The 16,439-nt window shown below is 36.5% G+C and overlaps 1 protein-coding gene across 1 annotated transcript in view; it reads right to left on the reverse strand.

Annotated features, from left to right (window-relative positions):
• The window catches only part of PLXDC2 (plexin domain containing 2), a 396,924-nt gene that overhangs the window by 182,259 nt on the left and 198,226 nt on the right, over positions 1–16,439 (reverse strand). The window contains exon 4 of the mRNA XM_081132248.1: positions 2,472–2,541. Within this exon, the coding sequence (XP_080988374.1) occupies positions 2,472–2,541 (70 nt within the window). The remainder of the gene's footprint in view (positions 1–2,471; positions 2,542–16,439) is intronic.

The raw sequence follows: 16,439 nt of genomic DNA on the forward strand, positions 1-16,439 counted from the left end.
ATGTGATTACTCATTCACTTTAAAATTCAGTGGAACACTAGAAACTTAAATGTCAGAAAACATGACTAATGTCCATATTATAAAATAATAGTTAATCGTAGTTTTAATTTAATTTAACTTTATTTTAGCCTTGCCCAAGCATACTTTAAAGATGTGAAACAGCATGATGTAATTCGTGGTTTATAGGGGCAATCTTTTAATTTTGCCTTTCCCCTTTTCATTCAATCTTTCAACACATTAATTAAACGCCTATTAAATGGCTGGCACTATACTAGCACAGAAATACATGGTGAGCTCAAAAAGACAGTCTTTGTGTAATTTTTATTTATGTATAGTCCTTCTTTTTCCACAAAATTTAATAGTTTTAGAACTTTAGTTTTTCCCTAAAACTAGCTCTTTTGCTTGAGTTTGTAATTTTTTGTTCATAGGATCATTTTCTCCCTTGGTTTGAAGCGATAGCATCATCAAAACTCTCAATATTTGTCACACAAACTATTGCAATGTTCTTTCAATCATATGTACTAACTTCAGTAGTATTTTATATTTTAAGGCAGTGGTTTTCAACCGGTGTGCCACGGCACACTGGTGTGCCGCAAGAATTTTTAAAACATGCGATACCTGACTGTTTAGCCAGGGGCACTGACCTCTTTTCCCTTAGATTGCCAAAGAAAAATAAAAAAACGATAACAGCCAATAAATAATAACTGTTGGGTGTGAATTAATCAAAATTATACCATTTTTGAAAATCAGATAGGCAAAAAATATATTTTTTGGTGTGCCACAGAATTTTAGTAATTAGTTTATGTGTGCCGTGAGCTGAAAAATGTTGAAAATCGCTGCTTTAGGGCATTATACAAGTGTCTAGATTTATCTAAAGTTGATTACTTACCTAATTAAGGCCTAATGACTCAAAATGATCCTTGAGACATTATATAAATTGTCCCAACCTACTTTTTTCATCTTAATATGTCACACTTTTGGTAAGCATACCTCCAGTTTCACTTACACTCGATTACTTACCATCACAAATATATGCCACCCATTCCTCCCTGGAATCCATTCTTTCCCTACACAACCATCCCAATTGTGACAGCCTTCAAGGAATACCTTAAACAATATTTTTTTCTACAAAGCCTTAAAGAATTCTCACAGATGTTTGAGCTTTATCACCCCTAGGAACCTGTATTTCATCATGTGTATTTTCTAAGGAACCTCCATAGTCAACTTCACCTTGTCTGATAGTCCACTAGGCATACATTCCTAAGGCAGACTAGCTGCATTTGCCATTGCTCAGAGGGGGTGCTCAAAACATGTATTTGATCGTTGGCATTTCTGATTACATTTCTTTTTCGGAATCCTACATATCTCCTGAGTATTATATTAAAATATGAGAAGAGCAATCAACATGGTTTCCACACCATCCAGAAGAGCAATAACAAAACGCTGGGACAGAGAAGGACTCTGGTCTGTGGTGCTTTAGTCCTGCATGCTCTGAAGTCTTTTCATCACATCTAAGGATTTCTTTTAACTGCTACTCTTCCATTTTTATGTTTTTCTCTCATTCTTCAATTTCTCTATCCCCCCATATTAGTCCTTGGCATTTTGCTTACCTCTGCCAGCACCACTCAAAGATTAAAATATTTCTGACTTCTGTGATGTACTATAAAGACTGGTAATTGCCTTTCTAGGGTATTGCTAATCTCTAAATGATTCTCCAAATCTATGGAGAAAAATAAAACTAAAAGTATTCAAACTGAATTTCAGCGTTTATTTTTAAAGCTCTCAAATGAATTGTCAGATGCCCTGGCTGGGTTGTTCAGTTGGTTGGAGCATCATCCTATACACCGAAAAGTTGTGGGTTCAGTTCCTGATCAGGGCACATACCTAGGCTGTGGGTTCGATCCTTGATCAAGGAGGCAACGGATCAATGTTTCTCTCTTTCTCCCCCTTCCTCTCTCTCTGCAATCAGTGAAAACATATCCTCAAGCATGGATTAAAAAACAGACCCCTTAAATGAATTGTCAGTCAACACAGGTGACATTAAAGGAAAGACACAAATAATTAAAGCTAATATACATGTGGTTGTGTGTATATATATTTACATCTACCTATCAACTATATACATTAAAAGAAAATAAAAATGCCTCAACAGTTTCCTTAAGCACATTTTCTTTCTACTTCAGTCCCATTCATGGAGTTTTACCATACTATCAAAAACAAATTAAAACTCAGGAGAAAAGTAGAGGTGGTGAATCTAAGTTGAAAATTATTATAACTACATTTTTTTCTGCTGAAAAGTTTTTCCAAAAGCTATACTAGTCATTCTTAGGTTTTATTTATACCTGTGACTTTCTGATAGAAGACAATGGTTTTCCCAATAAATGTCTCTCTTGAAATATGGAGTGAATTAAAAATAATAACCGCAGTAATACTGTAGATTATTTAGGGTGAATGGGTAGAAAACCACTTACCCCCAGTTGCCACAGTGATTTCACGTAGAAAATGGCCATAAAATGGAAAATCGAAAGACAGATTCACTCTCTGCAAGGAACAACACCAGAAAAGAAAATCAATAATGCACATAATAGTAAATGCAGTATGAAAAGCCTTCCCCTTAAAAAATTGATGCTTCTACTTTACACGCTATTATTGTAGTTGACTTTTAAAACCAGAATCCTAGAAGATAATAAAGGATTTTTTTTTCTGGTAATTACATGTTTGAAGTGTGTGAAAAGAATAAAGTTGGGCTGTTACAGTCTGTTGGTCTGTTCTTTGCTTACAAAGGGAATCTGAAGTTTCAAGTCTAAAGCAAGCTATTCCCTCTAACATCACCATTGCCTTTTATATGTCCACTGCAAATCAGTCATCATGATGAGCAATTTACTTGGGGGTCCTTTTTAGTTTGATTAGTCTTCTCCAAAAGAGTACTCTTTATCTCTCAAGTTATACTGAATAAAAATAAAAAGATTTGCCCAGCTGGGCGTGGTTCAGCAGTTGAGCATTGACCCCTAGGTCCTATCCAGGAGATCAAGGTTCGATTCTCGGTCAGGGCACATGCCCGGGTTGTGGGCTCAATCCCCAGTTGGGGGCATTCAGGAGGCAGCCGATCAGTGACTCTCTCATCGTTGATATTTCTCTCTCTCTCTCTCTCTCTCTCTCTCTCTCTCTCTCCCTCCTTCTTCCCTCCTCTCTTTGAAATCAATAAAGATATATTTTAAAAATAAATAAAAATTTAAAAAAAACAACACGATTTTCTTTTACACAATTATGTTTTCAATTTGTTTTCTGTTCATCTCATAATGAACGACAGTTTTATGGAATAAGGTATCTTGCACGTATAGATCTAGACCTGCAGATACTTTTAACTTTTAGATGCAATGAACTCTCCAGGTTCAGCATATTATGTCCACTTTTAAAAACACAAAGAACAGAAAATGCTGGTTACTGAAGAGCTACTTTTCCTTTGTATAAAGAAAATTTGGGGGCCCTGGCTGGTTTGCTTAGTAGTTATAGTGTCGGCCCGTGGACTGAAGGGTCCTGGGTTCGACTCGGGCCAAGGGCATGTACCTCGTTTGCAGGCTTGGCCCTGGTCAGGGCACATGCAGGAGGCAACCAGTGGATGTGTTTCTTTCACATTGATGTTTCTCTTTCTCCCTTCCACTCTCTGAAAAAGCAATGGAAAAAATATCCTCAGGTGAGGATTAAAAAAAAAATTGGGGAAGACTTAGGAAGAAAGTTTATAAATTTTGACCCCCTGTTTTCTAAAGGGGCCTGAAACTTAAATTATATATGCATATATATGTAATTTATTATTATATGTTTTATTTATATATCACATTTTATGTATAATGAATACACATACTATATCATATACAATAAATATATAATAACAAAAACAAAATACAGCACAACAAAGCCAAAAAAAGAAACAAAAAACCCTAGATTTTTTTGTATGCTTAAAATAATATGAACCAGATGTATTATTAGGAAAAAAACACAAGAAAATAGTGAATTATAACAAAAATTATCCACTGAAATAAAAGAATCCAGAGGGAAATTAATTAGTTGGTTTAGAGCCTAACAGCATTACAAGCTATCTATAGCAAAAGGCTATTGTGTTAAAATACAACAGTTTCTATATTATCTCTCCCAATGTAGAAATTAAAAAAAAAATAGAGAAGTATATCTAGATTGGATTTAGCGCCTTCCAATTTTGCAAATGACTGCTTTTTTATCCATCAGAGACTTCTAATAACTTATTTGGCATGAAATTAATCATTCAAAATTTACAGTGACTTTCAATTAGGTTTTCTTTCCTTTTTAATGAAAGCTGCATCTTCAGAAGGGGTTTATTCTCATTTTTATTTTTTGCTGACTAATGGGAATAATAAAATCCATTTTCACTACACTAACTGAAATGAGTGGCTACTAATAACTCTAAAATAAAAGCTTCAATAGCAAAATTATGTATCTCAAAGAAGATGTCAGAAATAATTTTATAAAGGCATTTGTACAGTATATTGTTTTTCATCATTCTAATTTATTTCCATGTTGATGAGCAAATTGATAAAATGTGCAGCCTTTTGGCTTTCTCACTTCTACCCAGGAATTTGGTTTAAACATATAACCAGTAATAATCTCTTATCAATCACCACCAAGACTGAACCAGAGAAATACAACATGAGTTTCTCAACCATCACAAATACTTCAATAGTTTTAGAATAAGACTGACATATGCAAATGCATAAGTTAAAGACTTTTTAAAAAAGCAAATAAGTTCTCAAAGAAAATTCAAAGAGCAACATCAATGACTAAAATGCCCCTCTCCCTCCCTCGTGTAAGCGATCAGTTTACCTTGGTCAGTTATAGCTTCCACATTCTTTAAGCTTTGGCTTAACTTGGGTCACCTCAATTACCAACCCTGACATAAGGACTTAGGGGCAGATAGCTTTTTGGAAGGTGATCTTAGGAAGCATTTGCTAAAAAAAGTGGGAAAAGTGAGAGAAGAGAAACTAGTAATAGGTACATTATTCGGTGTGTTACCGCTGTAGCCAGGTCTCTCCTTGGAGACTCAGAAATAGCAGGGAAAACATGCCTTCGAATCACTTCATTGGAGGTCAGGATCAGGACATTATCCATCAATCACCTCCCATTCTCTACTGATTGAAGGTTGCTCCTGGGGGAGGTTAACTCCCCTCCTTCCCCAGACTACACTTGTTTGTACCCTCAGCCACAAAAAAGAGATGTAGCACATGAGCTGGAAAGTTGCTAGTAGTAGAAACTGTCCCCCACAGTTTTAGGTGAACTCAGGAGGCAGAGGGATATGGGGCAAAGCATCAACAGGGACAGCTAAGTGTCACATCCTCAGAGTCATACCTTGACTTCTTGACTCAAGTTATGTCTTCCTACTATATCTCACCTAGCATTCTCTACATATACATGCATACATAAAACAGCTGCATAAAGTTCATATTATAACTTACTCAAAGTAAAACTTACTTAGCAAAGGAGTAGTTAAGTATGGTCCAAGTGGGAAACTAGAATTTGAATCCGGATTTGACTGATAGTGAAGGCAATGTGCTTAATTACTTACATACTTAAAACAAAGTGATAAGAAAAGTCACACTTAAAGGCAAGTTTTTGAAAATTATTATTATCCTTCTTTAAAACACACACATACAAACACACAAAACCAAAAAATACTAAAACATAAACAAAAACAAACACTACTAGAAGTTCATGAAGTGCTTTGAAGCTAAATGATTATATAGTCAACATAATTACATTCGGATAATTGGATGATGACTCTGTCTTAGTATGGCATATAAAACAGGCATTGAGGTAGCTGAAGGAAATTTTATTCATTCATTCATGTAGTCAACAATCAATTATTCAACACCTTAAATATACCAGGCACTAAATCAAGGACTAAAGAAAAAACAGTAAATAAGTTCCATCGAGTTCCCTCCTTCAAGAAGTTCATGAAGTGGTACAGGACAGGATCACAGATGGATAAACGATAGGAACAGGCAGGGGCAGAGTAAGAACCAGGAGGGGACACCTAACCTAGAGGAGATGGCACTGAGACTGACTCTTTAAAAGGAACTACAGAAGTCAGCTAGCTGAGACCCAAAGGTATGGGAGCAGGAAGGATGGGTCAAAATATATGTAGAAAGTAAAACTGGAAGGACATTGTGATTAATTGGACACAGGGTTGGGACTGAAGGAGGGCAGTGTAGAATAAAGGACAGGCTTCTAGATGAGTGACTAGCGCACCTCACTGATACCAATTGAGATGGCGAATACAGGAGCAAGAGTTACTTTGGCTAAGGTCTGAGAAGATCTGCTGTGTTACTCATTAGTTAGGGTCCCCTTAACTACATAATAAAAATAAAAATGACCCTAAATTATATATGCAACACAAGGCTCTTCTGCAACCAAAAAGACTAATAGAATCCTGGACATTGTCACAAAAAAGCCATTATAAATAAAGAGATATAAAATATTGAGACTATGGTGTAATTATTATACCTTGAACATGATCTTATATTGGCTCTCATCCTTTAGGAAATACCTAATGTGAAAGGGAAAAGCATTCAGGAAAACTGTCATGTGAAGATACAATAAATTAAGAAACTGGGCAAAATACCAAATAAAAGTTCAGAAGTGAAATTTTCAAGAGCATGAGGGACCTAAATACAATCAACTGAATTTACTACTTCCTTACACTCTGTGGAAAGGAGTAGAGGTATGACAGCTTTTAGGCAAGCAAAAAAGTATCCATATAAGTATTCTTATATGGAGAAAGATAAATTTATGAAACACCCTTTGAAGTGTTTGGCGAAGTAGATTCATAGATTGCAGGTGGTCTGGTGTAAATGTATGGCAAGTACAGCCAATAAATCACTGTGACCCTTAAACCCACATCATCCTCTCCCCACAACACGCCCCAGGAAATTATAATTAGCAGACATTAGGTCCTGTCGAGAATGTCCGTGGAGATATTTGGTCCATGCCAAGAGGTCCTTGATATTTGACCCTGTCCAAGATGTCCAAGCTTAGAAAATGTCCCTGGGTTCATACAGCCCATATGTTTATTTATACTTCTGGTTTACAGGGTTAATTCATAAAATATACTATCATGTTTTATTGGTACAATAATAGTGTGTCGCGGTATTGGCAATAATCACCTTTTTTGCCTAGGCAGCCTAGCTAGTAATGGCACAAGGGGTTAGGTAGATGGGTTGGTGTGGATCAAATATGTCCATGGATGTGTTGGACAGGACCAAATATCAAGGACCTTTTAGCATGGACCAAATATCTCCGTGAACGTTTTGCAGACATTTTGGACAGGACCAAATGTCGAGCAAGGGAAATTACTCTTGGGGACAGACTCTCAGACTCAATCAGGGTCATACTCCTAGATTTTTAAGTGCATCCACACCTCTTATTGCCTCTTTTACATATTTTTCTTATGCTTATTGCTTTTTGTTTTCTCACTAATTACTATCTCTTTTAATTCTTTTTTAATAACATAAGAATTTTAATGCTACATACGCACTATTCCAATTTAACTTGTTTGCCTATTTCTCAGTTGTATTGTGGCAGGATAGTAAGAATTTAGGAATCCCTGGGCAGGTGGAATGGGGAAACTGAGACAAGAAAACTAAACACGGCCAAACAGTTTGGACAGCTTGCAGCCAGCTTATGAATCGCAAGACCTTATCTTCCCCAACCAAGGACACTTGAGAGCAAACGCTTAATACCCTCCTCCCTAACCAGAGAATACAGAGCTTAAATCTCCCTGGCCTGGGAAAACAGAGAACAAAGACCCAATCAATGCCATTAGTGGCAGCTATACTCAGATGAAATTGGGGAACAAATAACAAAAACCCCACTAAAGCCAGACAGAACTAAGATAAAAGTAAAACAGACCAAATAATAATCCCAAACTCCCCTATACACTCATTCTGATGCACGAGCATATTAAAAATACACCTGGAAAGTTGATGAATGTTCTACTGAAACCCTCCCCTAAGATTCTCACCTGCAGAAAAAAAAAAGGGGGGGGGAGGGGGGAATAAAAAGCCCTTAAGACAAAGACTCAGTGCAGGCTCCCTCTAGAGCACGCCCATGTCCCTTCTGGGGCATGTGCTTTTCATTTCTAAGGGTCCCCAGCATACTTGCAACCAGGGGAGTAGTGGGCAGCGGCAGCTCGACCTGCTCACTCCCTGGTTGTCTCCAAGGCTCCCTTTTTCTCTGACCTCCCTTGGCTCACTTCTTTCCTATAACATTTCTAGGGAGCCAAAGCAGAGCACGGGCTCTAGGCTCTCTCCTGTTGTTTTTTTCTACCCTAATTTCTCCCTTTATTTCACTGTCACCAGTGTTAATAAATATACTCTCACACCCATCTGGGCTCATATTGTGAAATCTTTTGTACACGAAATCAAGAACCCACACACTACAGGCCAGCCTGAGGTAGGCCTGCTCTGGGCCGGTCCCTGTCTGGTAACAGTATTGCAAAGATAAATTAATTAGTCAGTGCCAGTAAAACCTTGAAGACAGAAACCGCTTCATACGAATTAAGAATCTGGAGTAGGCACTTTTCTAATTCTCAAAACCATTTTTTAATGTCATTAATGAAGACTGCTTTTTGTTTTAAGACAGCTTCTTATTTACAGAAATAAAACTATGTTTCTGGTTCTCCCACATCCTTATGTCATCTTTATAAGGCAACTCCTGCTGAAAGCAGCATGTGGAAAGAAAACTGGTAGTAACTAAACTTTAATAATTGCTGATGTCATGAATTCATGATAGCAAAGAGTCTAAGAAATTTAAGACTATTCATTTATTGAAAAATAAATTAATGGATTAATCAATTTCTATGCATGCATTTTAACATTCCATTTTTAATAATTCAAATAAGTTTTGTTTATCTTGAAGTTTTCTAATAGGTGAGATATTATTATTAGTAGTAATAGTAGCAAAGGGAGATTTGTGTTATTTTTTTCAAAAAATAGGTCAAATAAACCTTGAGTCAAAATATTTCCAGTTTATTTATTTATGCCAGGTATTAACTTTGAGAGGACTTGCAAAACTTGAGAAAAATTACATTTTGTTTTACTTAAGTGGCTAGTTCTAGTGGTACTGGCTTTATCTGAACTACCTCAACAAATAATCTTATTTCCAGTAAGATTTAAATCTCTAATAAATATAAATGATTTAATAATCATTACTTACTAGATAGCTTTTTAAATAAATAACTCTTAATAAATTTAATTTCTTAATTGGGATGCGGTATATCCTTCCAGAATGCAAAAGACAATTGACTGACTTTCTTGAAATGGAATAAGGTATACATAGAACACACTCACCTATTAGTGCTTCAAATAGATCGCTGGAGCCTTGCTCCTTTACTAACTGTAAGACATACATTTCACAATCTTCTTTCAATGGCACTAGATGGAGAATTATTTTTAAATTTTAAATGGTTCTGTCCTAATTTTTGAATGCTCTAGCATGTTTTGAAGTCAGAGAGACTTGAAGTTACACCTCCACTTTGGTACTTAGAAGCTGTGTGGTTTTGTTAAGTCATTTAACTCCTTTAAGCCACAGTTTGCTCATCTGTAAAGTCAAGACACTTCTTTAAAGGTTATTATAAAGATCAAATTATCAAATGACACCGGGACCTTCATAAACACTGGGTCAGTGATGGCTAATATCATATCATGTACATGAAGGTGTTTAGCACAGCAACAGTTCCTTAAAACCAAGTTTCCTAAACCAAAAAATAGCAACTATTTTATTCCTAATAAATAGCTGAAAATGATTTGGTATATGTTGTCTCTAATACTCATGCAGGCAAATTACTTCTCTAATAGAATCATATCACAATTCGACATTATGTTTCTGAGCAATGTTATGGAGCTCTCATTGTATTATATTGAAATAGTTAGAACTACTGTGTTTACCAATGTTAGGAGAATGAAATTAGCAATTAATGTATCAGACATTATGCCAAGTATTTTATTTGTTTTTAGCAAGTAGGAATGCTAAAATAAGGTGAAACTGTGATGAGAAACAGGATATTTGTATAATTGCAAAATACCTTGCAAAAAGATACTTGATAACTATGAAAGGAACAACAGTGACTTTACAGCTAAGAAACCAAATCTGGCAGATGTCACTTTAAGTAGATGATGAAAGATAACGCCCCCAGTGACAAGACATACTGACATCCTGTATCTCCTGAGAGGAAGCACAAGGAACAAAATACCATTGCTGTGGTATTCTTGCCGAAAAACAGAGACCTGTATTTCTTCATGAAGAAACAAAGGTTTGAAGACACACACCCCAAATCTGGGAACCGTATGAAAATAACTGGCCGATGCTCTTCAAAAATGTCTAGTTAATAAAAGACAAAGAGAGACCGAGGCACTGTCATAGATTGGAGGAGACTAGGAGATTAGGCAAATAAAGGCAGTGTGGGTCCTAGGCTGGATTCTGGATCAGAAAAAAAAAGGACAATTAACAAAATATGAATAAGGTCTAGAGATTAGTTAAGAATATAGTAACAATGTTAACTTCTTGGTATTGATCATTGTGCCATGAGTATGTAAGGCGTTAACATTTGGGAAAGCTGGGTAAAAGCTACATGGGAACTCTTGTAATCCTCGCAAGTTTTTTTATAAGCCTGAAATTATTTTTTAAAAACTTAAAAAAGGGGCAAGTAGTAAATTCACACCACAATGAGTAGTGGATCCAGGATTTCGATCCACATAGGTTTGAGTCCAAAAAGCTGTCTTAACCACTGCATCATTCTATCTCCCTTCCTCTATACTAGGTAATTCTTCTCCTACACGTCCTCGGACTTTCCACAACTGTGTTTTCTACCTGGAACCCTTAATATTGTCAGTCATTCATGTTTTTGTTCTCACTAGAAGTAACAATTTTCTTTAAAATGTAATAGCAATGCATGAGGCCAAAATAAAAAAAGACAAAATCTGAAAAAGGTACAGAACAGTCTTCTCAGATGAAATGCACGGAATGACAGGGACTGGACTAACAGAGCACTATGCTGGGTGGAGCCACAGTGAGCTACACCCCATGGAGGCCTGGTGGCAACACAGCAGGTCCCTTCCTACCAGGTGATGGGCACAGCCTAAACCACTTTCATTTTTCACACTGCGGTTCAGATGCTTCCATTTCTTACCTTCCAAGGATAGATCCAGGGGCCTATGTTCTAAACTTCCAGAACATTTCTTTTCTTTTTTACAATTCTCAATGGTAATTGCACTTCACTGGGTTATTCGCCTATTTAACTGAAACCAATTCATTTCTAAAAGTATTATAAACTGAAAGACAGCAGAGGAATATAAATATAAGTATATACGCATGTATGTTTTTAGGTATAGATATAGATAAACATTTAATTGACAATTTTCCACAACAAGCAGCTATTAAAGAGAGAAAATGGACCATGGAGAGGCATATACATGTGAACCAGCAATGTAAACGTCTTTTGATAGACCCTAAAATAAGATCCTGCTTCTAGTACAAAAATGAGCTAAGTGTATTTCAGAAAAAAAAAAAATAGCTGCAGTGGGCAGAATAATTCACAATGCTTTCATCATCTAGGATTTTTATAAGATGGGACTTTAACCAACTCTCACACCCTGGGAGGAGAGAACAGGGACATGGGTCACTGATCCAGTGACTGAAAACACTGGAAAGCTAATTAAAAGATCAAAATGTTCATGAAAATTGGTTAATCAATATGCAAATACATGGACTAGGGACTGGCTACTCAGTCTTTTAGAAATAAAGCCCATCAATTGAATTGATTTTCTGAGTTAGGAATTCTAACTGCTTCAGCGCTTTTTTCATAACAGAACTGAGAACTTCATTAACCCTGCATATTGAGTGACACTCTGCATGGGACTATTCATAAATTAGAAAGCAACGTGTAAACATTTTGCAGTTACCTGATGTTTGCTCATGTGTAACAGAGTAAGTGAACTAGCACCATGTGTGCTGGCCTCTCACATTGCATGGTTCCCAGCAAACACCTGGCTTAGTCGAGTGCCTGTACTTGCACATTCTGAGATATATTCAGATTAGTTACAGAACTACTTTCCATTCAGCCAGGGTGCAGAGGAACAGTCAGTTCAAGGGCACAGGGAAAGTGCAACAGGATTTTATAAAGCCGCCCCTGGAGGGTAGGTGGGGGAGGGAGAGAACTAGAAGAAGCCACTTCTGGGTTTTCCATCCTGCTCTAGAATCAAGGCAGTGGATACCGGCAGGCTTCTCAAGCCAGAGTGTGCACAGGAAACAATTAGAGTCCTGGTTAAAATATAGATTCCGAGTTTGGAGGTCTGGTGCAAAGGCGCTGAAATTCTTTGTTTCTAATATGCTCTCTCCAAGGCTGCTGATCCTTTCCACAGACCCCACTTTGAATGGCAAAACTTGATGTCACATATGTGGTCTTTGGAACTCTAAAACAACTGCTATAAGGACTTTGACAAGCGTGAAATAGATTAAAAGGATAAATACATTTGATTCTGGATAACATCACCTCACTGCCTGGTAGCACTTACATGTCCTGAAATTTTCCATTTCAGGAACTGAAGCATAGCAGTACTTGCTTGCCAAGCATCTTTAGAGCAATAATTTGCTAAAGCTCGTTGCAGCCCTAGCACACCTGAGGGCAAAGACACTCCTGTTACTTCCTTGACTAGTGATCCTCAAACAGGGTAGGCAGGAAAAATACTACCATTAGTTTATCCTTCACAGTTGGAAAAGTCCCTCCTTTGCCTTAGTTGATTAGAATCTGTCCTCCCTTCTTTCCTATCAGTGAAAAGTGACTGTTTTAAAGTTAAATATTTGCATGATGATTGTTAGTATCAATGGAACGGACATCTACAACATTGTGCCAGCCACTGAATCAAGCACTGTACAAATGTTAAATCGTTTAATGCTAATGTCAACCTTAAAAGGTTGATACTGTGATCATTCCCATTTTACAGACGAGGAAAGTGATTAACAGAGTAAATAACATGTTCAAAGTCACCCAGCCAATGGCTGGCAAAGTAGGGCGTGGGGGGTGGGACTCAAATCCAGGCAGCCTGTTTCTAAGTCCACCTGTTGAAACACTATTACCAAGCTGCCCAACAGATCTGCATGACTTGAAATTCAATAAAGGCAAAGTGCATGAGAAGAGTGACAAATAATTCAAAATTTGATTACAGATTGAAATGGAAATCGGGCCAAGTTCAATGTTAATCCTTCATACTCTTTTACTAACTTGTCTTTTTCTTAATTTTGTACTTGGAAATATTTTTAAATTTAAAAGAGTTACAAAAATAATAGAGAGTCCTCTATATATTTTATGCAGATCACCAATATTTAACATTTGGTCATATTTGCCAACTCCTGGATTTTCCAAAAGCTAAGGAAATTGATGCCTCTCAACACAGTTCCTGAGAGCTGCTCCCTTCTGACACCCTAGCATATCTACAGGTTAACCTTTCTTGGAGCAGGACTTAGGTGCTAACCTTGCTCTATTTATCAAGAGTGAATCTTAGTTGGTATTTCTGCTCAGATAGCTGCTGCATGATAAAAAATTCCTAGTGATATATCTTAATTGAGAGTAGCTTAAAGGAGTTTCACTTCCAGTCCTGATGGCATTTTAATAGCAACTTAGTGAAGCTAAGAGACACCCACTTTCTGGGACTGGACTCAGGCACAACAGAAGTTCTGGTGGGAAGCCAATTTATAAACAAAACATGTGACATGTTGACTATTTCCCTAGGACAGCAATTTTCAACAGGTGTACCAAAAGAAGCACACTGGCGTGCCACCAGAATTTTTAAAACATGCAATATCTGACTATTTAGTCAGAGGCCCTGACTTCTTTTCCCTTACATTGTAAAATAAAAAAAATGACAACAGCCAACACAAAAGCCATCCAGTGGGAATGAATCAAAATTATACCTATTTTTTTTGCCAGATCGGCAAAAAATATAACATATATTTTGATGTGCTGTAGAATTTTGGTAATTAGTTCTTGTGTGCCATGAGATAAAAAAGGCTGAAAATCGCTGTGCTAGAGTAATCATCTACAAGTTAAGATATAGGTTATAATTTGGTAAGAAGAAAGAATCAAAAATAAAAGATATTGAAAACAGCTATTAAAATATTTTTTAAAAGATATGAAAATACTAACTTGTCAAGGAAATCTTCATCCCAAAATGTCTTGTCTTTTATCTTCTATAATTTAAGATATTTCACAAGAATTAAACCTATTTGCTTTTAGTTGTAGTCACTCTTAAGGAATATTATGTTTCACTTACATTTTGCGAAGTTTTCTTTTACAAGAGTCATGTGTAAGCTGAATCACTGAATGGCTTCAGGATGACAATGTTTTGTACTTGTATGTTATCTAAAATTAACCACTGGTGAGTCTTCATGGGTTCATGGAGAGATCTCAGAAAAGAATAAAAACTGGCTGGAGAAGAGAATCTTGGATGAAAGACAGGAATAAATGGACTGATTTATTCCAGCTGAGACATGGCTGTGGGGTCCCATTTTAGCAGCTTTATGATAATGAAAGGCTAATGTGAAATCTTCTAAGAAGGTTTCACAGAAACCTCAAGTACTCACCTCACATGTGACTTTAAAAAGCTGAGTAGGTAGTTACCTATCTAGAATTATTTTATAGCCCTCACTGGCGACAGAGAATGTATAAAATTACCTCCTAATTTATCTACGCGAATTTTACATAAAGTGATGCCCATCTCCCACTAAACACACAATATGAGAATTAAGATGAAACTGAACTGAAATATGATGAATTCAAGTATGATTTTTAAAAAAGGGGAAAGTCCCTGGCTAGCGTGGCTCAGTGGTTAAGCCTTGACCTATGATCCAGATCGCGATTCGATTCCAGGTCAGGCACATGCTCCGGTATCGGGCTCGATCCCCAGTCGGGGGCGTGCAGGAGGCAGCCCATCAATGACTCTCTCATCATTGATGTTTCTATCTCTCTCTCCCTCTCCCTTTCTCTCTCTAAAATCAATAAAACATATAAAATTTTTTTTAAAAAAAGAGGAAAGTATGTTCTTGCTTTGGAAAACTAAGGCTTGTTATATGCATAAGAATTGATCACTGTGGGCTTCATAAGGCTGATATATTATCTTCAAGAATCTCCAAAGGGCCTGCAATGTCTAAAATCTGGTCCTTAGATTCAGAAAGGGTATCAAGGGTAGCTTAAATGATTAGTAATATATATCTATTTATATAATTAAATAAGCAAAAGGAGTTTACTGAACTCAGCAATTACATGGGCCTAAGCCTAACAAGTGTTTAATCTGTGTTGTTAATGCCATCAGTGGAAAAAAGAATAGCTCTTTCCATGTATTTCCTGGCTTTGAGGCAGGTGCATCAGCTCATTTCCCTGGCACACAGACAACGGAAGTCAGTTTCTCTGATCTCATGTTAGTTTGTTGAATGGAACAAAGGCCCTCAAGTAATACTTTCTTCAGTAGAGAGAAAATTATTCTCAAAATTGGTAGGTCACTTAACTCCAAGAGTAAGAGTAAAATGAATTAATTAAACCAAAATCAAGCTAGAAAGACATGTACAGACACAATTCATCTCAATTTGTTATTAAACTAGAGGAAAATCCCTTGAACGAAGGCAAGTAAGGCCAAGTTGATGAACTGTGGATGTCTTACTTGAAACGAAACAATTCAAAAGAGAAAAAAGCAGCAATTTTATTCATCCAACCAAAACAAAAATAAAAAAGCAACTTGTTAGACACTGTGAACTGAACACTGACAGAAATGTGTGGTCTAGATAATAGCCTAATGGAGACAACAAATTAAATTGCCTTTCGAGTTAATCATTTAAAGAAATAAGCACTTATCGGCAGATTTTCTAATGCACAGAAAAAAATGAAATTGTGCAATATGAGCAAACAACAGACTAAAATCACCACTGGCATCCAAATTTAGCTCTCCCAACATCAACATTATGCAAATGTAAGACTGATAGCAATGCTAGTTGAAATGATGCTATTTTCCTGAATAAAGAAAATAAACTGCAGCAAACTTAATTTTTTCAATTAAGCTTTCTGCTTATATTCAAGTAGTCTGAGGATCTATGCCAAAAATAGTCCTATTATGAAAATTTAAGACAACCATCATATCAAAAACTATAAGTTTCATCCAAAACCTTGCTTGCATTAAGACAGGTATTTAAGACCTGCATTTCATTTTGTTGGGGCTTCTTATATAAAGAATCAATCTTTTTACCAACACAGAGAAAGATAAAATTTTTTAAGCTCAGGGTGTGCTTATGTCTGGCAAAGAGCACACTGACAATTTCTTGGCCAAAAAAAAAGTGTATGGATATATAACATAAATATTAATGTCTATCTA

This window comes from Miniopterus schreibersii (assembly GCF_964146895.1).
Source record: "Miniopterus schreibersii genome assembly, chromosome: 1".
NCBI lineage: Eukaryota > Metazoa > Chordata > Mammalia > Chiroptera > Miniopteridae > Miniopterus > Miniopterus schreibersii.